At 41.6% G+C, this 27,062-nt stretch overlaps 1 protein-coding gene across 2 annotated transcripts in view; it reads left to right on the top strand.

The window, feature by feature from the left end:
* EPB41L4B (erythrocyte membrane protein band 4.1 like 4B) overlaps nucleotides 1–27,062 on the top strand; it is a 171,169-nt gene that overhangs the window by 129,773 nt on the left and 14,334 nt on the right. For both annotated transcript variants that reach the window (XM_069778719.1, XM_069778718.1), the window contains exons 20-22: nucleotides 5,981–6,085; nucleotides 10,172–10,310; nucleotides 10,718–10,795. In XM_069778719.1, coding sequence (XP_069634820.1) covers nucleotides 5,981–6,085; nucleotides 10,172–10,310; nucleotides 10,718–10,795 — 322 coding nt within the window. The remainder of the gene's footprint in view (nucleotides 1–5,980; nucleotides 6,086–10,171; nucleotides 10,311–10,717; nucleotides 10,796–27,062) is intronic.

Here is a 27,062-nt window from a genome sequence, read left to right as displayed (position 1 = left end):
GTTGAAGCTGATCAAAAATAATATGCTTGTTTTTACCTGACATGAACTTCAGTGAATCCCAGCAGGTTGTGTTTTCTTAGAATCAGGATGGACTTAACTCTGTGAGGCAGAGTCTGAAGCATAACATTTAAATACCTCCTTCTAAATGTATTGTGAAATATTCTAGAAAAACTAAAAACATTATCTATGTTGACTTCTTCCTAACAAATATTAATTGCTTTTAAAAGGCTGCTTTTTCATTCAGTCTTCATCCTAAAAAATAAATATTCATTCTCCAACTGAAAAATTTCAACCAGTGTTTCCAAAAACAAAGTGAATATCTAAATACACATCAGCCTGGCCTAAATCTGGTGGACAGGTTAATGGATCTGCTATTCTGGCTTTCTACAAGAACCTCACCCAGTAATTTCTGCATCAAAGTCATAACTTCAAGCTGAACTCTTGCATACCCTTTGCATGCCAGTCTGCATTAAAGGTTGCAGATAGCACACCTAGATAAGTTCTTTGACTTCATTCTGAGTATTAAAGACCTCTTTGACCTGTTGCCTGAAGTCAGATGCTGATGAATTGCTTGTAAGTGTATTCTTAATCTCTGAGCTACAGAGAAAGGAGCTTTCAGATGAGGTTAAATTGATGAAATACCCAACTCGAGGTGCATTTCTTTGGCTGTGTCCCTTAAACTGCGCCTAGGCTCTTTGGAAACTGCAGCATTTATAATGGCTCTCCTGGTTGCTGTATGGAGAGGTAGGATTTGTAGCTCAGTTTGACCTTAGATACTAGATGTTGACCTGCAACATTACTCCGAGCTGGAGGAAAAGAACAGTTTCTGTATCGTCATTATCTGTTGGACCACAGGAGCATCACATTTTTGTCTAGACTGCAGATGCTTTTTCATTATAAGGACAAGGGAGGGGAGGGAATTTTTTCCTTTAGAAGAAGCAGAACTCAAGTGAGGAGGGTGAGGAAAGTCCACAAGCTGTTTTTGGATTAGGCTGCTGTAGCAAGGAGCTTTGTTGTACATCTGCAATCTAATTGGGGGGGGGGGGGGGAGGATGTAAAAAGAAGAAAAAACCTTTATTCATAAAGTTTGATGCTGGCTTTCAAATGTCCAAATAATGTTTTGGAGAGCTAACCTGTCTTCTGAGAAAAGCTACCTTATCAGAGTGAAAAAGCACATATTATTGTTTCTCAACTTCAGATGGCTGTAACTTTGGAAAAGAAATAAGTGTGAAACCCTTAGAGCACAGACTTAGAAAAGATTTGCGTGTTTGCTTAGCTTTTTAGGCTATGTCTTTGCTGCACAAGAGAATGCATCTGTCAAACGTTTTTCCTCTTCTTTCCTTTCTTCCTTGCTTTTACTTCCCAAGATTTCACTACCACATTCCCACTCAAAGGGAGTTCTGAAGCCAAAAATCAGCCAGTGGGTTTGTTTTTGGTTTTTTTTTTTTTCCATGAGTCAGCACCTGAAGGCAGGTCAACCTTCATGCAGTATCCTTGTAAATCACGGGGCTTTTAGCCTTTACCTCTTGGCCTTAGTCTGGGAGGACAGCACAGAGATTGTTCCAGATGGCGAAACGGGCACAAACAAAAGCAAGGAGGATAAAACCTGTTAAAGAGAAACGCGGAAAGCGGGTTCCCCCAGCAGACTTCGGTGGTTTTAAAATTCTGAACTGCATCCTCCGGGGAAAGAAAAGTTATTTTATCCCTTTCAGCTTACTGGGTGCACAGTCGTTTCAAACAAGTACGGAGGTCTGCCCGGAGGGGATGAGGAAGGCACGTCAGTCTGTAGAAACCACGGTACGCAAAGGGATGGTGCGCAGCCCCGCAAACCAGTCCTCCCATTACAGCTGAGCCAGGATGTGGTGGGACACCCCGAGTCCCTCGGCACGAGCACGTACCTCAACGTCCCCACGGAAGATTCAAGCTAAATCAGGGCACGTCTGCGGTCACTTGGAATGTTCCGCAGCGTATGGGGTTTTTGTGAGCAGTTTTGGTTTCAGGAGCCCTGTTGGCTGCTACTCTGAGAACAAAACGAATTTCTCGGTTTAGGGGGCATCTCTCTCGAGAAGTCGTTTCTGTTTCTGGGCAGGCTTGTGAAGGTGGTTCAGCAGAGCGTGCTGGCTGCTGCTCGGGAGCGCGCTGGGGCTCTCGGTGCGCAGGCAGTCTCTGACGACCTGCCACTGCGCGCTGACATTCGTGGTTGTTATTGTCATTCTCACCAGGATGTGACAGATTTTTATGTAAGGTGCCAGGTCATTAAGTAACTCTGTCTTGGTTCAGTACCTTCATTTTTATGCTGTAGTGGTTGGATACTGTTGCGGGAAAAAGGTTTCTTATGAATTAATGACATTGAAACAGAGCCTTATAAAGGAACTCTAATACGCTGAATGTTTTTTTTTTAAGTCTGGGTCCCACTGATCCTTCAACACTTCGGGTTTTGTTCAAGCTATATAGTTTATATAGGACTATAAACTACAAATGGTGATATCTGCACATAATGACTCTATTTAAATAGCCAAAATAATGACAAGGCTTCTTCTCAAGAGTTGTGTCTTTCCATACAAGATAATATATTCTGGCTGTAGAATTCAAAAGGTAACAATAGAAGTTATTCTGCTTTATAGTTGCTTCTTTTTCAGGAGTATCAATGAGATCTTTTTTAAGAGTTTGTGTGATATTAAAAGCCTGCCATTTTTAAAACACAGGTCAGGCTCTGAGTTGATCAAGCTGAGCACTTCTTGCATCTGGTTGCTCTTGTGAGAGTAGCAACAGTTTTGAGCATGTTCAGGCTGAGGAAGGGTGTTTGGACATGAAACAGGAGCTGTCACGGATTTTTTTTAGGCTGGTGTGGAAAGAGCTACCCTAGCAAGGTTTTACTGAGGGCAAAAATCCAGCTCTGCAGTTGGTAGGACTGGTCTAACATTTCATTTTGTGCTTATGGTAGACTGGATTCAGTCAGCCTCTACGGGTGGAGGCATTGCCACTGCTCCTTTGCATTCAGAAGTAGCTTCAATTTACACCCTAGCTAACCTGCAGCTTCTTGAAATGTGCAATTAAATGGTGCTTGTGTCTTTCCCGGAGGCCTGATAAATAGTGGGAGAAGGGTAGTTGCTGCATCCAGCCTCTAATAAAAATGATGGTAAAATTTTATAATAAAGGGAAAGAGATTTTTGCTCTTAAATTTGTATTGCTTTTGCAAAATAAGCCAGTGGGATACTTTACTGGCGTGATATAAAATACAAGTAAAGTTTATCTGAGCAGTCACAATCACTGAAATAAGAGTAGGTGTGTCTAGTGTTACTGTATCTTGGCTTTTTATTTTTTATTGTTCACTTGAAAATTTGCATCATTCAGAGGAAAACAGTAAGTTTTTCATCTATTTGTTGGATTAAAGAATAGGTCCTGTTTGGTTCTCAAACACTTTTAATCACAGTTGAGTGAAATTTTTCAGGTGAAACTTTTTGAGATTAATTCAGACTTAGAACTTTAAAACATTTCATATATACAAATCAGTTTCATAACTTGCTTTGAAATCATTATAAACTGCTTTAGTTACAAAATTGCAGAATATATTTTCAAACAAAAATTTGATTTTGGCAACTGAAATATCTCCGTCGAAAGTCCCACATCCTCCCCTTTTTTTAAAAATTGAAAACACTGAGAATCAAAAGGGGACATATAGACTCTGTAAAATGAAACTTTTTAAAGGAACTGAAATTGTAATTTCAAATTTTCCTTTGTGTGAAAATGTCTGATTTACTTTCATTACAGATTATAATGTTGTCTTGAAAAATGTGAAGTAGCTGTGAACTGGAAATAGATTTGTTACCAGCTTTGCTGTTCCACACTGCTGTTGCCTGAGCCCCTTGACAGTATTAGTGCATCGCTTGTTATCATTTTGAGGAACTTTTTTGTTATCATTTTGAGGAATTTTTCAAGTCACCTGTAGTTTATACCATTATTTTTGCTCCTGCTTTCACTGGGTTGATGAAAATGTTTAAAACTTGTAAGTACCCTCTTATAAAGGTATTGGAGAATTGTGAGGACTACTCTTTCAGAGCAAGAATTTCAGCTAATGTACTTCAGAGCTGAAAATAGTGGCATTGCACACATTCATACCCCTTGAGGATTCGACCATCCGATCCAGCTGTTAAATGGGTCTTAACATATTTATCCTGCTTATGTCAGAACTTGAACTGAAAATTAGTTTGGGTAAATTGAACTCGTAATTTGTCTTAGCTGTTGAAAGCTACCTTTGGTTGAGCAAGAAAGGAATAGCTAGAGCAGTCATCCACTCTGAAGCCCGACTTGATGAAAATGTCATTGGGGGCTTCCATCATGATGTTGATTCACAGATTTCCAGGTCAGACATACTGATTTCAAGATTAAAACAAAGTGCTTTGGGCTTTTTTCTTCTCTTATCCTCCCCTTATTTGCCAGCCTAACAAACTCAGCAAAAGGTCTGAAAATCTGGCTGAATTGTTCTGCATTAATCTCTTTGCGTATCTGAGATACAAATGACCGACCCTGAAACTGCAATTTGGCAAATATGAATCTTGCTGCTATCTGTACTGAATTCTTGAAATTAATGGGATTAAAAAGTAGGGAAAAAGTTGACAAAAGTTGTTCCATGAGAAGTGGAACTAGTAGAGTCGCGTTTATGATTTATGTATGTCCTTTGTACTCTTATGCTTCCCATTGCTCCATCTTATGCTCTGTGACCTCCCCAAAGACTAAAAAACATAGGAAAACTGAAGATATAATCTGAAGCCTGTTACCATCCCAGTGGGCTCTGTTGTAGCTGGACAGAGGGTTCAGAAGTTATCAAAGAGAATTAATGAAGCTTAAAACCCGCAGGGGCATCAGAGGGAACCACAATTGTGACGATTCAATATGCTTCTCTTATTATGGCTTTAGAAGGCTAATACGATGCAAGTAAAGTCGAAAAATTCAATCTAAATTTATAATATTACAGACAGTATTGTGCCACTTCTGCCAGATGTGGAACGTACCTCAGTGCGTGAAGCAGTCCCACCAGCAATCAGCAGGGCTGCTTAAGTACTAACTTAGTATCTGATTTCGGATTAGATGGCAGAATACCATTTCACAAATTATTAATCAAGACTTTCAAATTCCTCTTTTAATGTTTGGAATATTTATTATGTTTACAGTGTTTGCAGTACACATATGGTATATTTAATCATAATGTGTTGCTTCAAATAAAAGTAGTATTTAAGATGATTCATGTGTTTTCATGCCACTCAGGCTCATGGTTGCAGTGGTTTCCTCCCAGCATCATGAAGGTCTTGTATTTAGTATTTATGCTATTTGTATTCAAGCGTTAGTTAACTCTACTGATCAATGGTTAAAGAGAAGATCCTTTTATCTGGGTCTCCTTATTCCCATTTCTATCCTCTGCTGGAGCCCTGCAGATGTATTTCACATTCATGAGCATCCGAAACATGTCTGAGTTTTGCCTTTTTTCTGACAAGTATCCTTTTCTTGGATCAAATCCATTAGTTATTTCCCTTGTGCTGCTCTTTCAAATGCAGAAGGATAACGTTTAATTTCAGGTAAAAACTATTTTAAGCAGAACAGGTTTCACGATTCCTCAAATAGTTTTTGTTAAAGGTATTTTTTGTAAAAAATATTTCTGACATGACTGAATTGCTGGGCTGTTATTAAAATATTGTATTTTGGAAACAGTGACATTTCCACGTGGTCTCTTACATAGGCTCTGTATTTATAATCGGTTGCTGCTTTTATAAATGGTATGCAATGCACAGGAGGGTGAGTTCGCACATCCTTTTCTGTTCATGCACACTGGCCTGTGAACTATAAATGGAACAAAAGGATGAACTTCAATGGGCACTTGCCACTTTGCAAGATAAATACGTGTTGATGAGTTAGAACTTTGTTGATATGCCTGGAGTACTTTAAATAAAGACTGTGCCACATATATTTTTCTTGTTATTTTTAGAAGTCCAGCTCCAGTGCGACCTGAAACTACGCCATCAACTGGCCCTACAGAAAAGCAAGAGATTAAAGTTTCTCGTGTGAGGAAGTTAACGAGGCAGTACAGTTTGTGAGTAACATATAGCATTATCCTTACGTTTTCGCCTGCCGCAGCTGAAAATGCAGGGGGATGCTAATTATTGCTCTAGCTGTGCCTTCTGAAAGGCATGAGTGCAATTACACGATAATGATCTTATACTGATACCGTTCCTTTCATCACTGAGAATCTTCAAGCTTTTAATATGAAATGAATTTGCCGTCCCTATGCGGCTGCTAACCCTCAGATTGCAAGCCCCTCTGCCTTTTTCTGAGCTTATAGGTTAGGAATTAAAAACCTCTTTTCCACATGAAATGTCCAAGACCTGGTGTGAGCTGGAGCAAGCTGCTCTCTCTGCTTAATTACAACCCCATTTGCGAAATGAAGAAAACAGTCCTTAGCTGTAGGGTGGTCAAGCTGTGCTGTCAGCCGTTCCCTCTCAGGAATTGCACCCTCTCTCTCTGATTTTGTCACATGCAGAAATTGCTGAGCCCGCTACAGCTACAGCCAGCAAAGTTAAGTCTCAGTCCTGGCAAGAGTGATCTGTGCCTATAGGGCTCTGGCATCCCACCTACACATAATTCATCTGATATGAGACTCTCTAGAGACGTGAGGTGCTGGAGAGATGTGGAAATCAGTTTGTTGGTTTGTCCTTCATATGAAAGGACAGACAAGGCCACTAGAAACTAGGGGAAAAAATGGACAACGTCAGCATAAACTTATTAGTACAAGAACACCAATGCCATAATGAAGAAAAAAATATGTATGCCTTTTATGCAGAATGGCAACTGTTAGTCCCTCCAGCAATTTAACATTCTAGTGTCACTAAATATATAGCAACATTAGCAAAAGTTTTCCTTCTCTCCAAAAGCGTTCTAACAAATATTAATATGTAGTTATTTTCTGTCTCACTATTAAGAACACTGCCTTTTGTTATGGAAAAAAAGTAACAATCTACATCATCAAAACTGAAAAAATATTTAGGAGAAGTTTAGGTAGGAGCAGTTTCCCAAGGCCTGAATGAAGTCTCCTCACTCCCTCTGCCCAGCACAGCTCAGACAGCAGTGGGCTTTTCTTGAACGAGACACCACTTCTACTACTTCTTTTTCTACAAGACAGGGGAAGGAAATCTCCTACATATTTCAAGATGCATCTGATTTTTCCGATTTTTATATAATGCAGGGACTTGTAGGTAGCAGTCAGCAAAGGAAAAGGTTGTGACGCTGAGAGGACCGACTATTTGATGCGCTTCGTATGGCAGGTAGCGAACGGGATGCGGTGGCTGATTCTATTCTTTGAGCACACCGATGTGTAAGGACAGGCAAGAAATTCATGTCCTGTGGCAGGTCTAGTTACAGGTTTTGTACACGCACTTGGAAAAGTTTTCCATTTAAGTTGTAACCTAAACAGGTTGTTAAACTTGGTCCTCAAACACTGCTACATGGCAAACAAAGAGAACAAGGTTATGCTGTGTAGACAATTTTGCTGTAAAGGATACCTCGGTGATGTTATGTATGCAGAAGCAGAAAATTTCCCATGGGACCATCGAAGTAAGGTAATAGGATAAGTTGGTGTTGAAGATAGCAAGGCTAGTGAGTTTTTAAGAGTCTGGGTGAAAAAAATTGCTCTAGGGTAGGTTAGGGCTGGAGAGGGTGTGTTTACCAATAAATAGAAGGTGACGGCCAAAGGAGGGGTGTAGGTAATAGGACATAGAATAATGAAAATAGGTATCTCAAGGGGGCATCCCTGAAGTAATAGCAAAATCGTCTATTACTAGATCATTCTTGTCTGAGAAAGTGTTTAGCCAACTTGTTCACAAAGGGCAAAGAGAAAATGTTTGGGCCAGAGACCAAGCACCTCCCTTTTCTGTACATGAACAGTCAGCCAGTCCCCCAGAGCTGCTGAGCACCTGCAGAACCCGTGGCCCGAGAACGGCACCGAGGAAAGGAGGAGAAGGTAAATGAAAATGAGTGAGAGGTTGTCCTAGAGAGAAGGGCAAGGATGCCAGGGGCTGTTGGGAGTAACAGTACCGCAGAGAATTCAGTAGTGTCTGGGAAGAGCAGAACTTGGGAAGGCAAGAGCTGAAGTGACAAACAGCGTGGTGGGAGGCAAGTGGAATGGAAAGGAGACTAGAGGCAGGGTCACGCAGTGGAAAAGGCAATGGTGTTATTACACACATAGAGAGAAGCAACATTTAAACAGTATGTTTTAAAAAAAAAAGTATTTATGTATTCAGGAGTGAATTCTCAGGTTTTGATCGGTGAGTTTTTGAGGAACCAGTTTTGAGTATGTCTTGCCCCCACGTGGGTTTTCAGTTGTCCAGTGTTAGGCATGAGGAACGGCGCATAAACACATCTAACCACAGGTGTCACCTATGCTATGGCCGTGTGTAGGGTCAAAGACTCCCTACTTAAAAATACAGGCTGTGATTTTGTAAAATTTTTTTTTTTGTAGACCCAAATTCTATCCACTTTAAATTATCTTGCGTCTGGAATGCGAATATGGGAAATGCAAAGAAATAGTGAAGGCGTATTGTGAAAGGAATCCAGTGAAGAAGGCGGATTCTCAGTCTTCTAGCTAGCGTGCTACTAGCTTGATGACTGATAAGACTGGACCCTAACCCTTAGCTTTGGTTCACAGACACTAAGAAACCTTTCTGAACTGGCAAGTTCTTGACAGTTTTCCGCTTCCCTGTATGCAACAGAGCAGCTTTACCCAGCAAGGATGCGGAGGGTGCCAGTGTATTCCTGCTGAGAGTGGGGAGCAAGGTCTGAGAAAATGTCAGCTGCGTGTTTCTGAAAGAGAGATTAACTAGGTCAACAGCCCAACTCTGGCTTGCTGCATTAATAAAACATCTATTGAACAGGTCCAAAAGATTTTGCATCTTCTTTCCAGCATAAAACCAGGGTATTGTACATGCTCTGGTGCTGAATTCTATCCTAGCCCAGAAGAAATAAAAAAATGAAGCATGGAAAAGATAATAGTAATCACCATAGCTTTATATCATAATAAAAAAACATTGTTATCACCCAAACAACCCACCATAAGGCTGTGTACCCTATATGTCATGTAGTTTTGAAGTACCGTGTCGCCCAGGCATGCTGCCTTCAAGTAGCACTAAAGCAAGTACAGTTCTGTTCTGGAAGTGTCTGTCAAACTGACATGGCAGGCTTCTGTGCACTGTGACTACCTAATTGGTAGTTAAAATTGGTGCCATTTTATGAGCAGAAATAATTTTTCTCATAATTTTTCCCCGTGCTTTAAACTGTCAAGCTGTAGTCTCTCCTTTTCACACATCATCCCCAGTAATAAAGCTTCTGTAGGCCAAATTGTGACTCTGTTTACCTCCATGCAATTGAATTAGCAGTTGGAAACATCCTGACTCAGGGCTGACAGATCCCAATGATTTGTAGTCAATGGGGCTCTACAAAAGTAAATGAAGGTATAATATTCTCTACTGGTTTTCGTTTAGCAATGACAGTAGGTGAGAGGGAAAGAGCTCAGCTTGACGTCCTAGAGCCCAAGGGAAGCATGCAACCTGGTTTTAAATAAAATGTTTTCTCTGTAGATGGAATAAATGGGACAGGAAAAAGATACCCTCTCAAGAATGTTTCTAAAGAGCTCCTTTTTGGAGTCAAAGTCCTTTAAAAACAGTTTGAAAACAATAGCACAGACTAGCTGCATAATGGGTGTCAAATCTCCTGCGGTCTAAAGCCAGTAAAGCAGTCAGTCCCACGGATGGATCTAACCAGATCTGTTCTTATCAACTGTCAACCGCCATAGAAAAGAATAAATGTTAAAGTAGAGTAATATCAAGTAAGTTCATTTATTCATATATACATACTCCACAGAAACACTACCTGCACATCATACCCATAAGATTTCCATTTGCAGATGAGACTTACCTAGCCAATCCACTTTTGAGGAATCTTTAAAGCTTAAAAAAAAATCTAATTTACTTGAAAAGTTAGCTGCATTACAGATGGAAGAGTAAACAGAACTTCACTCCAAAGCACTACAGCTGACATACAGGTTACCAGTGCCTCCTCCAGCACAAATACGGTCAAAATCCGGTGACTTTTTCTGATGAGAAGATCTGTCTGCTTTTATCAACTGCAGTGATGAAGATGACCTTCCTCCAGCACTGGCAGCAGCAGCGGCGGCATCAACACCTGTGTCTTCAGCATCTCCCGGGTCACAGAAAACGTGCACGCCACAGACGTCGGAAGGACAAACACAGGTTTCACCTGGTGGCAAGGTAATATGCAAAGAGAGGAGCTTATGTCAGCTGGGAGAACTGCAGATAACACGTTTTCCTTAGATGGAGTAATTCTACGTTTAGGAGTAGTTTTTAATGCAGAGTTTTAGTAATATGCTCAACCTGTTGTGTAAGGAAATATTTAGAGCCTGCTCCAAGACCCAGCTAAAATCAGTAATAGTTTTTCATCAACATTAGGAGGCAGCGGATTGGGATTAAATTAATATTTACCTTGATTTCAAAAGTGCATTCTTGCTGAGTAGCCATACTTAAAAAACGTGGTGTGAAATTTGAAATCCATTTGGCAATCTATGCTTCAAGGCATTAAAAAAACAAACCCAGAACAACCAACAGAATTACAGAAACGAAATGGTTTTTTCAATGCTGGGTTTCTTCTTTGCCTTTAGAGTTCTACAGATGCTGGAAGTACATTTGCTTTGGAGCCAGGTGACCTCCTGATGGATTTCACAGAGGCCACACCTATGGTAAATAGTTTCAGTTTGCAACCAGGAAAATGTAAAAGTTTTCAATAATTTGTCTGCAGCTAAAATGAATGGGATACTATGCAGTGTGTTGGATAGTACACAGGAATAAAGTAAGTTTCCTTGATGTTCAGTGATACTGAGCATCTGTCAAACTCGGCTCAGCATCTCTGAAAATCAGTCCATATCAACAAATATTATGGCTGATCTTCTGAATGCGATTTTTTTGTTGTTGTTGGATGACTTCTTGTTTCTCTCTCCTACCCGGGTATCTCTGCACCTTGCTGGACTGGTTTCACGAGCTTCTTTGTCCCTTTAACGTAGATTCCTAATGCGATCATAGATTTGCTTTTGGGAGTAGTCTGAAAAGTCCCTTCTTCTCCCCACAAATTTTGTTCAGACCTTACCCAATAGCCAATCCAAAGACATGTACCTGCACTTTCATGTTTCATTAGCGGAGTGCTTTGCTTCACTTTAAGGCAAAATAATCTACAACATGTTGATTATTAACTTCTTTTTTTAGAGGTACGTGATTTGTATTTTTGCTTGAAAGCCAAGGAGAGGTGCTGATCCCACTGAAGTCAAAATGCCTCTTGACTTCAGTGATCTCAGGCTTTCACCTCAGCTTCCCAGCAGATCACTGGAAGGATCACAGTATGATCCTTAACTATCTCCAAGTCATTCTGCATTGCAAATAGCTCTAATGCCAGATAGCTCCTCTGCTGTCCAAAGCCACTTTTGCTGTCTTCGAGAAACCATATTTAAAGCATCTAAAAAGCATGACAGGGACAGCACTACATTTTTGGCATAAACATTTTTTGTCTTAAGGTACTTCTGTCCTGGGCGTCGCTTTCACCGCACAGTTAAGTACTAGTTTACGGTATTGGAAAGGTGCTGGGGGGATGTACCTTTTGCTTCAGAGACAGTTTGGTACCTCTCTGTAAATAACCGCTCGTGTCCCATTACCAGTGGATGCAGGCTTCCCTTGCAAGTCCGAGGAACTGAAGGCTTATCCCTGTTCGGCCCCTTGCGGCTCGCAAAAGGGCTGTGAATATTCAGCTGTGGCTTTTTGGCTCCAGAGGCATGTTGAGGTGGGCACGAGGGGTGCTGTGCCTAGAGGCTTGCCAGGTTTGACGCGGGGGACCGCGGGGGAGCTGGGGAGCAGCTGGGACTGTCACTGGTATACTGCAGCTTGGGAGTGGACACCAGCCCTAGGAGGACAGATTGTTTCTTCGCAAAGTCCTTGAGGGCACTCGGTGGTCCCTGTGTAAGTTCAATAAGCACGTTCTTTACCTTCCATCCAAGTGCTGTCGGCACCCGCCTTGTTTCCGCTGACGACCTTCTTCTCATTGCCCTTCAGCCTGGTCAGCTGAACAGTCTTTGTGCCCCGAGACTTTTATACTGCCGATGCTGAATCTCTGAACTGCAGCAAAATTGAAATTTAAGGGGCCCTCTAGCTCCTGGAGCCCCTGGGTCTCCTTGGTGGGAGAACCGTTCCAGCGCTAGCAGCTGCAACGAGAGCACAGCGCTTACTGCTCCTACATCTACCATATACCAGGGACCTGCTTTTGCACCTGAAAATATCATTGCAGACCGAAGAGCGTCTACGAAAATAAGGTTTACCTGGAATCTCCTTGAAGTGCCAGGTGATGAAAACTATCCCATTCCAAAAAGTGATAGGAAGAGATGTATTTAAGCTGAACAACACACACAGCTCCCCCAGCCCGCCCTGTACAGTTCTGCGGGAAGGGAAAATGAAAAGGGAGCAAAGTAAAGAGAGAAAGAGGCGCAGCGTTCTGCAGCCTTTGTTTGTACTTTGGGTTGACAAGTTCAGGCAGACCGAAACCGAAACTACCCAAAAGGATATTGCAGCAAGGTAGCTGTTGGTCTCTTCCCAGGTTACAACTGATAGGAGAAGACGAAACGGCCTCAAGCTGCGCCAGGGAAGGTTTAGATTGACTATTAGGAAAAATTTCTGCACTGAAAGGGTTGTCAAGCATTGGAACAGGCTGCCCAGGGAAGTGGTTGAGTCACCATCCCTGGAGGTATTTAAAAGACATGTAGATGTGGTGCTTAGGGACATGGGTTAGTGGTGGACTTGGCAGTGCTAGGTTAACAGTTGGACTCAGTTCTACGATTCCATGCTTCTATATAGGTTAGATTGTCCCTCTCTGTATTAATAACATGTTTGTGGCTAAACCGTAAGTAGCTATCCTTTGGAGTTTACTAATAGATTTCTTATTCTAAAAAACATTATACCATATCTTACTGTATTAATCAGAATTTTAAAAAAATGAGTCATGGAGACTTTAGCAACTGACCTGCTCTAGATAACATAGGTTTGGGATTTTTTTCCATTTAATAGAAGTCAGCATTACACACTTTTCCTTCTCCAGCTGTGGATACAGGCTTTTTTCCCTAAATATTTTACCCAGTCATGCTTTCCCCTTTCCTACCCCACCATCCGCTGACATAATTTATCACGCTGTACGTTCATAAACTAACCTTCCATGACTTTCTTGGTTTTAATATTTCGGAGAGCATGTACTGCACAGCATCAATCAACCCTTTTTGTTTTGTTTAATGTCTGCAAAGGTCAGCTTGTTCTCTACAGAGCAGTTACTGTTTACAGACTTTTCTCTGCAGTTTCACTGGCTGCTCTCAATTGAGGTTTGAATGAAAAGTTTACTCTTCAGGGGAAGAGGCTCCAAACAAAAGCGAGCTAAGGGGAAATGCGTAACTTTGAGCCAGTCTGATTATTTAATAATTCTGTTGTGATAACATGTGCTGTCATTTGAGGGTGAAGATCATGTACAGCTGAGCGTCGTGTTGCTGTCAAGTTAGCAGTGGTGTGCTGGGTTTGCATGGAATGTCCTGGCCCTGATTTGGGGTATTTGCCTGAGGTGATAGGGCTGGAAGTTCAGGTTCCTACATAGTTAGGGGGGTTCCTGCAGAGGGGCATTCAAACAGCTGTCTTCTCTTTGTCATCTGGACTAGAGAGACTAAGGCACCTAAATTGGACACCTAAAATCAATTTTTTTTTATTTATTTTGGTCATGATATATGCTGCCAAACTTCCCCAGTTCCCTGGAGAGCTGTTAATCTGAAGCAGTTTCAGACAGTCTCCCTTCTCTTCTATAACATTACTGGTAGAGAGTGATTAATAGTCACTGACTCAGCTGCATGATCTTTGTTGTTTGATGTCTAATCATTGATGCTTCTTGATGGCCTTGGGTTTTATCCGTGTTTTGCTGCTGTTGCCTGTACAGTGGAAGCTTTAATACATGCTGAGAGTTACAGTTCGAAGTGGAGCTCACAAAACCAAATTAACTTATAAAAATGGAAGGATTAGTGGATGGATTGGATTAATAGAATTCATCCAGGCTGCCATGCAGGGATCAGAGCAGTCAAATTTGTCTACTCGGTCAGCCTGGAGGAGCTACTGTGATATATACAAGAACCAGCTGATGGTCACTTAGTCACCAATACTTAGACAGCCAGTAACAGCAGGGCAATTGTGAGGCAGACTGATTTCAGGAAATCATTTTGCAGGAAAAAGAATCTGCATTTACTAACGCAGATTGCCTAGAAGGCAAGGTATCCTTTTGTGCTCTGCACTCCTCAAACTACACGGTTTATGCCCACTTGTATTCATTTTTCAAGTAAATCCTACAATTAATTAACTACAATGCATTACTCGCTGTCCTTAAAATCATTGTAGCATGTGCAGAAGAAAATCCCTCTCTTTTTATACCATTCCATGGTGACATTGAGCACTGTACCTGGCTTGTATGTAAACAAGATTCAATCCCTCCTGCTTCTGTGTTTCAGAAAAGAACTGGATTTTTTAAAAAAAATACAGCATTATGTATGAAGAACTATAGTAGCACATTATGAGCATTCTTATTGTGGTTTATTAAAATGAATTTTATCAGTGTAGTAGGCTCTTTCTGCCACCAGTCTCTCTCTCCCCTTCCCCCTCCCCGCGTTTCTAGCTTTTATGGAACTGGAAATCAAAGCTTGAGCTTCAAGCTCTTGTGTTCCAGCTTACAATCAGTATGATTTGTGACATGGCTATGAATGCAGAGCTTTCTTGTTTAATCACAGAAAGCTCAGTCCTAAGACCCTGAGAAGGTACCAGCTGCTGCGCCACGCTGACAAATACCTTCTCGACCAAGAGAGCTGGTTGTGCAAAGATGGTGTGCGCAAACTTTGGTTTGACCCAATGGAGTAGGATAAAAAGAAATAAGAATGAAGAGTTTTATTTACAAAATGTAGCTATTCCTAAACCTGGACTAAAGTTTATAATGCAAGGTGGGTGAGCTAGGACTAAATCATGATCACATCTGAAGAGATAACAGAGAGCACCGATTTATAGCTGGCTGTATACTTGCAAACTATAGGTGTTCTTTTTTCATGCTGTAGCAAGTGAGTAAATTTCTAGAGCTTCACCTGCCATCTATTGGTGGAAAACGGGAAGTACAAAATTATTTGCCTTTTGAAGACTTGAGATGCAACATTTAAGGGGTATAAATTATGGGTATGATAGTTTAAATATGAAAAATAATTGGTCTTCAGTGTAAAACTAGATATTTTTATTTCGGATTAGTTGGAAACACGTATTTCTATTTCAGTAATAGCATTACTAGCGTATGCAATCCTATTCATTGAAAGCAATCTCACTGAGGCTGAAAGAGTACAGAATTTGATGCATTAGCATCTACCATTTTGGAAATAAAGTGAAGGTAACCAGGTCAAAAGCCAGTTATCTCAGGGTGAAATTGTGAGAAGTATTAGCATCTCGATGGAGGTGACGAAACATCCTGGCAAACTCTCAGTAGGTAGTTATAGTGAGCAACGGGTAGTGAATAGAGGAGAATGAGTAAAGAATCTTTTAATTCCACTCCCCTTTAATGTTTGTTATATTGGTAGAGAAGAGTTGGTTGGATTTTAGTTGCTAAAATCTCATGACAATTTTGCAAGGTTGCAATAAGCCAAATAGCAGAGTAGGAAATGAGTTCAGTATTTCTTGCCTTCATTTCGAAGAACTTTTCACTTACAGTGCAAAGCAGTTTTTCAGTGGAAGACAGGCAAAGGTATCAAACTCTGATACCTCCATAACCAGTCCTTTTGGCATTGAATTCTAAACAAAAGTGGCTATAATGGAATTACAGACTAATATTTAATAAGAGCATTAGATGGTATGTATCTACCATCTAACTGGCTGAATATGTAGATCGAGTATATCTGCATGCCCCAGAGGTCTTTAAAACATCTCAGTCAGAGACAAATTTGTAAGTGCTTTATTTATGGTGAACTACACACTGAAGATAAAATATGTCTTCTCGAAAAACTTATGAAAGCTGTGTGATGTATTTCAGAATTAGCAGCTTTCTACTTTTACATTTTCATAGCAAAAAAAAAAAATATTCTTAGTACAAGATGAATTGGAAGCAATAACTATGACCTGGATTCAAAGGAGAATGTTCAAAAATGCTATTTTCCAAGCCAGCTTCTCAATTAACAGTATTTGCACATTCAAGCTTACATGCAATGACCAATTATGAGCAAAAGAAGAATTATTTGCACAAAGAAGCAGTTTGCCTGTTATACATACAGATAAGAACCAAAAGCAGTAAGCAACATACCAAATGTACGTTTATTCCCCGTTTCAAGTTCATGCCCTTTAACTCCGTATTAAACTTAGAAAAGGCAAAGGGCAGCAATTGCTAAAGCAAAGAACTTTAATACAAAAAACTTGTAGCAACAGGAAATCTAGTTGCGTATGGACTCAAGGAACGCTCTAAATTTACTGATATCGCAAAGGACCATTTTTTTCTGCTGCAAGAAAAGGGCATCAGCTAGATAAGAACACAATTCGAAGGGCTGCACTGTAATGCCCAGTCAAACTGAGTATGAGGCATTTGGCTGGGGGTTTGCAGAAAGTGCTCAGCGCTGCATGCGGTGCAAGGCTCTGGGAGCACACCATCTCAATCAAGCAAATGCAAATTACCTGAGCATCCTTTAGGTTATATGAAGCATGCTAATAACTAGAGAGGGGACTTAGCACATTTAAAAAAAAAACGATCGTGGCACTTGGGCAACCAGAATAATGGGTGAGTACATTTTGGATCGGACTTTCACACTCCCCGATAGCTGCTTCTTATAGTCTGCACACATAAAGCATTATAAATAGGACTTGCAACTAATATGTAGCTCTGCATGTTCAAGCACAGGGCTTTATTGGTGGATGCCAATCTCATCAGCAGTCTATTGAATTACTAATATGCAAGATAGTGCATATTAGTATGCCTGAGCGTCAGGCTCGGTGACTGCCTCTTGGATCTTAGTTTAACATTTACTAAAAAACGTAAAACTCTCTGACTATTACTCAGCTCTTTGAGGATTTGCTCCCATTCATCTGTTACAGAAGGACACACAAGAGCCAGTGAAGAAACAAAATGAGAGCATGCTAAAAGATGAACTGTAAACATCTAGGTTTACTTTTTATTTTGCCTTAAGTGATTTAAGTTCCTTGGCTCAATGAGTGTTTTTTCCCCCATTATCTGTACGCTGAGCAGAACAACTCGGTGCGCTCAGTAAATGTATGACAAATGATTTAACACTTCCCTATTTCTTTAACTAATTGAAAGTGAGTTTTGCAAGAAATAAAAAGGTCCACAAGGTGAAACCCATTGCTGACTTTGCACCAGTGGACACCGTGATAAATTGGATGTGATGTGTACATGAGCAAGAAAAGGTACCAAAAAGAGGGGAAGGTGTTAAGTGGAAAAAAATGCAGGCGTGTGATGCTGCACTGTGCCTACTTTGTATCTTCTAATTCACTGTTTTTAAATAATGAATGGCCCACTGGCTAACTTTTTATAAAACTTGAGATGAAGGTAAAGGTGGAATGTCAGAAGGTAGTTTGGATCAAGAGGGCATAAGCTTTTCCCTGGAGAGGTGATAAATTCTGCCATGTACAATTATTTGTAGTCACCTCTGTACATTTTAAGATGCTGTCTTAACCATCCTCTGGCATTCCATGTGCTTGCCCCATGCCTGTAGAAATTATAAAATAAGCAAACGCCTATCCATAAATCTGGTTTCTGCCAGGTGGTGCAGGCAGAGCTGGTCCTGGAACTTAAAACCTTGCCTGGGCTCCATAGCAGGCCTGCCGCATGGTGGGACCTCATTTGAGAAGACGTTTACACCAAAAGACTGGTGGGTCTTCTACCACCTGTGTGCTTGCAGGGAGATAGAGCCAGGAAAACAGCTTAGAGAACCGCTAGTGCTATGGAACTGAAGTCTGCAGGATGGCTGCACGGTGGCGGGATGGTTGCTATATAGGATGTTTGCTATATAGGATGTTTGCCTATACAGTGCATGGTTTGATGGCCATTTACAGACTTGCCTATGAAGCTGGAGGATTGAGATTGCGGTGTCAGAGCTGTACGCGTAGGTCTTTCTGTAGATGGGTGCTGGATGGTTTCATCTGTCCCAGCCCTGTGGTTTCACGGACGGTTCTCCTGAGGACTGTGGGAGTGATAAAGTGCATTTGCAAGCGGCGTAGTTTCTGGAGCATTACTCCAAATGGGACTATTGTGGCTGTTGAAGTTTCATCAATTTATGAGGAGTCTAGGATGTGCTTGACTGCAATAACAGCGACTTGAGGCCAACTGACAGGCAAGATCCTAGGGAGACTGCTCCCTAACAACGCCGAGCATCTGGAACTGCCAAACCCCATAGACAGGGCAGTGCAAGACTGTCCGGGTGCTTCTCTTTTTGTGTAATTAGTGCAATAACCATTTTTAGTCCAAAGATTTTCTAAGTGCCTCTGAAGTGATACAGCTTGCCACCACTTCAGCAGTGGTTAGGAAAGTCAGAAAACTTGAGGATCATAAACATTATTGTAGCTTAAAAAAAAAGAAGACAAGAAGAAGAAGAAAATGCTACCTGCAATCCCTTTCTTCTGCCTCCTATCAAAAACATGATCATTCCATGACAGCAGTGGCTTTCTCTTTTGCTTGAAATCATCATCAGAGTAAGTGAAGGGGATCAAGTAAATGCAAGCAAACAGATTTCAGACTGGCTGACATCTACCTCCTGCCGCAAGCTGAGAAGGCAAATCTTTAGCAAATCTTTTAGAACCTGCATATTGTTGTAAATCAGGTCTGATACGTTCAGTCATACTTTTGCTCAATTTTGGTTTTCAATTTCAGATTATTGCTTTACTTTTCAAGTGACTGTCTTTAGCAGCAGTAAGCAGGTGTAACATCTGCCTAAGAAGAATAAAAGTGAACAATAGATAGACAGGGCTTTTCAGACTTAGAGCGTCAACTTTTGGATGTATTGGCTGAGTCTCCTATTCTACTCTACAGTAATCCGTGTAACAGAAAAATGTTCAGCTTCTGTGGAAGTGCCTACTTGAAACTAGGTATATCTTCTTATGTTTTCTCTCAATGAGACAAGTATAGTCATGAAGTCTCAAAGTCTTTTGATAAAGGCATATTAATCACCTTTCCTTTGGCCTGAGAAGTACATAATTCCTTTTGTCTCAGCAGCTGTGAAGTTCATAATCTCTCTTCCTCACTTTGATTACTGACAATTGCATTTAGACTCCAGTGAGTAACTATTGTGTGTTTTGTTTTCTTTCCAACCCACTAATGAATTGATATATGTGTAATTCTAATTCACATTTTTCCAGTGTGATAGCAAGCATGATGCTAACTGCTTGGCTGTTCAGTGGAATTTCAATTGAATGCCTCCAAGCTCCAACAGAAAATGGAAACATCTGCTTTCTGAGCTGTTTTTTGACTGGCTGGGTGACTCAGTTTGTAAAACCAGCAAAAAGAGCAAGTAAACTTTCTTTTTATTTGCCACTCAGTTGAATAATCGGAACTGATAGCAAATCTTCTTTTTTCTTCTTCTTCTTTGATTAAAGTAAAATCTGGTGGTCTATATTTTCTTTGAAAAGCCTGTATTTTGGAAAACATCCTGAACCGAATGTCAGAGTGCAGTAAGAAGGGTAGAGAGAAGGATCAGGCCAGTTTGAAATGTTTTCATTTTAGCAGTTGAGAAGCGTTTCAGTTTCAAGTAATGTTTGTTAATTAATTTCAATGAACTCGTGTTTCCAACCAAAATGTTGTTTCTAAATTAGGCACTAAAAACTCCTCTGACAAAATGCTGAGTGAAACCATTTGAAAATGTGGGGGTTTTTTAAGTATAGAGAAAATTGTATCAGCACCGTTTCTTTAGTAACACATTCAATTTGAATAAATAGGCATTTTCTGATGAGAATTCCTCAGCAGTTCCAGTAGCAATCTCTTCTGGTGAACAACAAGCGGCATTTAAGTGACCAGAGATTTTCTCTCATGGCCTATATCTACTGATTCATCCTCTGCTTTTTACTGTTATTCACAACAGTGGGAAAATCCCCTAGCAAGGCATAATATCTATTTAATTTGTTGTAGTGTGTCTACTAGCAAGCAAAACCAAAACAGAAACCCAGTCATTGGCTTGTGAGATTTACATCAGGACAGATCTTTTGCTTTGACTTTGTGCAACTCAGAGGAGCAGCAACAGTAGAAATAACCAGTAAGTTGAACCGATAACTTGAAGTTCGCATAAATCTCAGCACGCCTGTGGTAATTCCACAGTTTCTGTGCCTTGTACCAAATATTGTAGATCATAGAGGAAAATTGTAATTTAATTGTGGAAGGAAGAAAACAGGAGTTCTTAATTCCAGCTAATCAACTATCACGGTAACTGGATTGAAAACCACTGAACTCAGTAGAAAGGGTCCTCTTCTGTTCATTACCCCTTGTATCACCCTCTGAAAAACAAAACTGTTGTGGGCTGAGGAAGAAAATGTCTATGGAGGTAGATGTGCTGTACAGCCAATTTAAACCTGCTAAATAGAAAACAGTTCTTGCATACTCCTTAGAGTTTTTCCTTGGAACTTGGCCGCAAAACCATTGCTATGGAAGAACTGCGGATTTATGGCTTGTTCTCTGGCACGGCATTCATCTCCCATTCAGCAACCTAAGACCAAAGCCCCCCACCCTCTGGGAGGAACAGCCAGGGAGGTCAGGAAAGTGACCCTCTACAAAACTCTTTTAGCGAATTAATGTCATCCCTTGTTCCTCTGCCAAAAAGTTGGCTGGAGTCTTGCAAGTGCTCTGATGCTGCGGAAGGGCCAGATGTTAGCAGGATGGATTTTGATGAAGGAGCTGCCCGTGCCATCCGGCACGCACGTCAAGCCACGCACGCGTGCTCTGCTGAGGATCCTCTTGGCGGTGTTGGAGGTGGGAAATCGTGTGCCAAGCACTGCGGGCTTCTGACCACCCGAATTTGCGCGCAATTCGGCACTCAGCTCGTGCTGCATTCCGAGTTGAGCAAACTGTCAAAATCGATAACCGTGAAGCTCGAGTGCTCACGTCCAGATAGAGTTCCGTGTGTTTGCATCAGTGGCTGAGCTGCCCGGACTTCAGACAAAGCTCGTTCTCTTCAAAATGCCTGTGGTCAGCAGAGCCCATGTTTGTGTGTGCGCAGAGGGAGCACTCAAAAAGCAGCAGGCACAGATTACAAAAAAAAAAAAAAACCAAACCAAAACCCCAAAACCAACAACAAATCAGAATGACACCCGCCCAAGAAAACAGAGTATCCTGGATCTTAGCCTTCATCTATCCCAGGGCTCCTGGGGAGAAATTAAAAGTAATCGCTGTAAGCCCCCTCATTGTTCCCCAGTTACGAAATTGGCAGGACCGGTTTCTGCTCCTCTTAGATTTTAGAAAGACTTCAGGGTTTTTCTGAGTCAAATGCGTTAACTCTAATCTTCCCAGGGACCGTAACATCAGCAGAGGTTGCCAGACAACAGTGTGTTTTGGCCTCTTCCATCACCACATGGTGCTGGGAAGGGGCCTTGGAGGCAGCGGTGCTGGAAACACGCCTTGCAGGAAATCCCCAGCTCCCAGTTTGGCTTCCCAGTTTGGCTTCCCAGTGAGCTCCTGCTGGGATGGGCAGGAAGCCACTGACTGGGGACCAGGATCTATCTGCCTGTGACGTTTTATTCGCAGTGTGTTTCTTCCCCTGAAGAAATGCCACCAGCAGACCTCCAGGGAGAAGACTGTCATTGTTTGGCCTCTCTCCCATTTCCCTTTTCTTTTCCCGTTCGCTGGAGCATTATAATCTTCTTCAGTCGCTTTCACAGAGATGTCTTTAATAATGGATCCTCTGGACCCTTTGCCCAATAAACAAATTATGGGGAAGCAGAGCTCTGCTCAAATGATAGAGCAGCCTTCTGGCATTGAAACTGCTGTCACTCCTGCGCCAAGCAGAGGAGTTCTGTACTTTTCCTCTCGGTCCAAAGGAGACGTTTCTGCTGTAATTAAGGAATGGCGAGAGTGAGCTATGCGCTAATAGCCCTAATCGATTGGGATTATCCCTTGGCTGGGACTAATCTCTTTAGCTATGGAACATGCCTGAGTACGGTGTCTCAGACTGGGAGACTGGCTCTTAAGGTAGCATCCCGGTTTGTTCTTGAAAAGATGGAAATAAGCTGAGAAAAGGAACAATATGTTTACTTGGATACTGGATTGGTTTAATGAGGGACTCAACAGACACAGAGGCATTTGACGTGTTTCATGGCGCTGAATTAGCAAAGTATTACAATACAGGTGTTTGAATCTGTACATGTATATGCCTAATGAGCTGTTGTGTTTGAACAGAGCAAGAGTTTACTTGCAGTCAGGACAGAATCTTTGTGTTTTTTCAATGCTTGGTGGCTGGCAATATGAATGATTCCATAGCCAAAGACCTGAGGTTATGAATAAATAGGTTTTTATACGTAACATTTATCACAAAAGATTTACTAGATATGGGATTGGATTTGTTCATGCACGAATCTTAAACCAAGCAAAACATTGTTCCTTATAGACTTTGAGCTTCTACTTGAGTCGGTCTTATTGACAGAATCAAATAGTTTTGTATCCGCTATATTTAAAGCAGTGCTCTGTTTCCACGATGCGTGTTGGAAAGGGTGGCATATTATGATGGGAAAGGATTATTGTTATGATGAAGTTTAACTCAAAGCAGACTTTTAGAGTAGTGAGACTGGCAAACTGGAGCACAGCGCAGCAGTCAGCACTCAGATGTGTATTTGAGGAGATCCTAATCCATGAAGGGCCACCAAAATTTGTAGACACGTGCATAGATGAAGGCTGCAGTAGTCACTGGGACTAGTCACGTGCTGAAGTTGAAAATATGCTGAAGCGTCCTTCTGGATAGATATATAAATAGTGCACCAGTTTGTAATTTTAACGCTTTTTCTGCAGCTCCACTGACTTCAATCTACCTGTACTATTCCTTTTCTTTAGAATAATGAACTGTATAAATGCCTGGGGATTTTGGCAGAGCTCAATAGCCCAGAAAAATAGGACAGAAAATTAATGCAAAGTATTTCTTACTACCCTGACATTCAAGGAGACCGTGATTCGTTGAGTTTCTGGACACTTAAGGACTTTCAGCTAGGTTTTGCTCTTGCACAAGTAGAGATTGATTACAGTAGAAAGACAAACTTTTTGTTTGTGTTGGACAAGGGTCTGGCAGTGCACTGTTTGCATCAATCTATCATAACTTTTCAGTGGAGGAATGTGATACTGATGCTTTTGAAAAAGTGCATGTGTGTTACGTGGTTATTAGTCAGCCTTCATTGAAATGTCCCTGGCTTTGAAGTCTCTGTGTTAATAAGGCATGGTGAACCAACAGTTACTGGATAATGAGCTGTCGGTGTCTGTGCTTAGAAATAATCAGGTGTGGCTGGTGGTGAGTCTCCATCTGGTACAAAATGCATGTACAGTCTGCTTGCTGGCAGTGAAATTGGGAACTATATGGCTTACCTGGGGCACTCTCAACTAGCAGGAATCACAATACTCACTTCCTCCTCTTCGTGTTATTCATCTTTAGTGACTTTCTCCTATGACAACAGACTCCACCTGCAGAAGATGCCACTTGATTTTGTTGGCTGCGCACGCGATCTAGGCACCTGGCACTGGATCATCATTGATTTCATTGGTAAAGACCAAGGGGCAAAAAAGTAACTTTGCATTAGCTGTCCTAGCAATGCAACTGACTTATTCTGCAGCAATGTTGGAGAGCAATCGTATCCAGCGAGTATACCTACTGCTTCTTGTTTGCTTCATTTCCGTGTTTTAAACAAGGACCAAGAAAATGCTGCGATCTTTAGTCTGCATTTTAGCCAACGCATCAGGACTGTGACATCATTTTGCCTTGCTACATTTTCCTCAGGGGATGGTGACTAGGCTGATAACCCATGCTGAGCTTATGTTTTGCTTAAGCTTGCTCGCCTTCGCAGCGTCAGCAAAAGAGTACTGAAAATCCTGAAGACTGAGAGCATGGATACTGTCTTGCTTTGGTCACGTCTGAATTGTTCTTATTCTGTATTCTTTTGAAGAATGTGTTCTCAAAAATAGTCTCAAGGCAAAGCTGCATTGTAAAAATGATCCAGGACATGCATTCCCTTCTGATGTGCTGGAGAGATGCTGGGCTGACTTAATAACATTACTGCCATCGTCCCCCATCCCCTCCCAATATCTCTGAAATCACTTTGCTAGCAACCCATAATTACAATCCTTAGAGTGAAGATCAACAGAGTACTCCATCTTTAAAGGCAGCATCAGAGGAATACTAGCACCAACACGATTTGCAGGGCTGCCCTTGTAAATTAGTACAAAAGTTGGCATGAAGATTCAGGATTGTACCCGGGGCATCTTAACTACTGTGTTTTAGGTAGACCTGCTTGTAAATAGTGTATAGCTTACACTGTAGCCACAAACTACAATGCGTTAATTATCTGTGAAATGCTATCGCTGCAGCAAAGCCAAGCTTCAGCAGAGACTGAACCTCCTACGTCACTCCCACAAACTCCCTTGAGCATCCATTGGGAACCAGAAGTCACTGGAGGACGGCCAAGGAGCCACGCAGCCACCTCCTGACAGCGCCTCTGCGGTAGGAAGGGTTGCACAAAGTCACTCTAAGTCAGAGGAAAATATCCGATGGAGAGGAAAGTACTGTCCCTGTTGTACAAGCACCCAGTGAGACATCAAGAACGTGGCGTATGCTGCCGGAGCACGTTCCGTGACGCGTGGACTCAGCCTGCAGCAAGGTCCAGAGAAGGGCTGGCGTATGTCAGTGAGCAGAGGAATGGCAAGTTCACCATTTGAGGGGACCCCAGGAGAACTTGGCTTAGCAAGGATACCGTGGAATGGACGTGAATTTCAAGGTGGAGCTTTCTCAGTTTACCAAAGGAATTAAGTGGTACCTGTGGGGAGGGGGACTCCGTACTGCAGTCCTGTGGAAACTCACACCAAGCAGATAAGTCAGATGAGTCAAACAGCTGGATTTACTTACGGTGGTTCTTAGGCGTCAGTGAACGTTGTTCGAAGCGTTTCTTTGAACTCCAGTCTCCGCCAGTTATTTGCAAGATGACCAAGGGAGACCCAAAGACCAGGTGGAGCAAGGAGGGAGATCTCGCGGCGTTATCTCCCCAGAGGGAGTGGCAGTAGGCAGGGATGTTCTGAACACACACCGTCTCCCTGGCTTCGTGGCTTGCACAGAAGCCCATTCTCTTCAGAAACTTCACATTGCATGCCCCAGGGTGTTTTCAGTAGTACATTTCTGCAAAACTGCCCCTCTTTAATACGTATGAATGGAATCTGTCTGCTGACACTGACACCTGGTATCATTTCAACAAGTGGAAAAAAATCCTGCATCCCATGGAACGAAGGTGGCCTGTGAGGCAATGCGCGTAGGATTCGCACCATGTGGTTCATCGAGGCATTTAGTTCACAAAGCCTTTTCCAAGACTGACTAGCCAATGGTATTGCTGATTTACATCTCCATCCTGTTACAAGTTTATTGGACTGCACTGGTTTGGTCTGAGTTTTGCCCCGTACATCCAGGCAGTGATTACACCTGCCTACCTATCATGCTGGTTTTGCTGCCACATGCAGAGGGAAAGAACTGGGGTTGACATTACCTGAGTGATCGATCATTGGAGCCAGGAACTACTCCCACTTTGGTTTTACATTTTCCGCCTTATTATTCATTTCAGCCACTGAAATGGTATGACAGCAGACAAGGAGCTTTACTGAACAATTGCAAAGTCCAGGATCATATCACTGGTTTTGGAAACCAGGTCTAATGGTTAACTGGTGTTTTTAAAGTCACATCACATGTCAGGTCTGGGAAATGCTACTGCAATGTAATCCAGAAGTTTCAGCTGCTGATCTTTTCTAATTTTATGAAAATTAGAAACAAACCTCTGTGCTGTATGGATGTGATGGTATTCAACTTATAGCATGTATTTTGAAATAAAGCACCACAGAATGTTCCTCTGGCTATATGTGTACACTGAGGGCCGTGTTTATGACACCATGTCGGGTGTTAGCAGCTCTGCTTCTGCTGTGATGCACAGGAATCTAGCAAAGTGTTTGGCCTGAAGTTTTTCTTCCATCTGGCCAGTATACAAAGTGACAGTGCAAACCCACTGAGATCACACGTTTTCTCCATCATGTTTTAAAGGCCTCCAGCCAAGGTGCAGGGGATGGGAGTGAAGTGTCAACAGCAGAAGATCTTACCAGACCTTTGTAGAAGGAAAGTAAGTTGTGGCAGGGCAGTGAATATACTGACTGCCCCCAGTGTAAGAGAACATATCCAAATTAAGCCCACTTCTCCCCAAAGTGGTACTTTTTTGTCACAGCAAGGGCATTTGTAATTTTCCCTTCTGATAGAAATACCAAAAATAGCTAATTTTATATCAATTAACTTGATAAAAGTACTCTTTCTTTGTCTCCCTCCACTTCCATTTGCTTTTATGAGAAAGTTAAAGGTTTTTAATCCTAACCCATCTAAAAGGTGTTTCAAGAGAGTACAATTGTTTTTACCGAGATTTTAAATTCTATCCAGAAGAACCCTTTGCACAAATGCAAAGGGGAAGTCCCTGTCCTGTTGTCCCTTTTCTTCTTTCACTCTCCTTCATTCTTCCTTGCAGTATAAATATCAAGGAAAATTAGTGCTGTTAATTCTTTCTGATTGTGGCAAAGATACCTCCAAAATATGTCACCCCAATGGACAGCTAATAATGCAACAAGAATCTTTGAGTACTAGCAGAAAATTAGCCACAGAGGAATAAAAATTGACTCAGTTTCCCACAAAATCAATGTGACTGTTATATTGACTGGTTTTCAGA

Source organism: Haliaeetus albicilla, chromosome 3 (genome assembly GCF_947461875.1).
Source record: "Haliaeetus albicilla chromosome 3, bHalAlb1.1, whole genome shotgun sequence".
NCBI classification, from domain to species: Eukaryota; Metazoa; Chordata; class Aves; order Accipitriformes; family Accipitridae; genus Haliaeetus; species Haliaeetus albicilla.
Note: the sequence above shows the minus strand (reverse complement) of the source record. Positions and strands in the feature narration are given on the sequence as shown.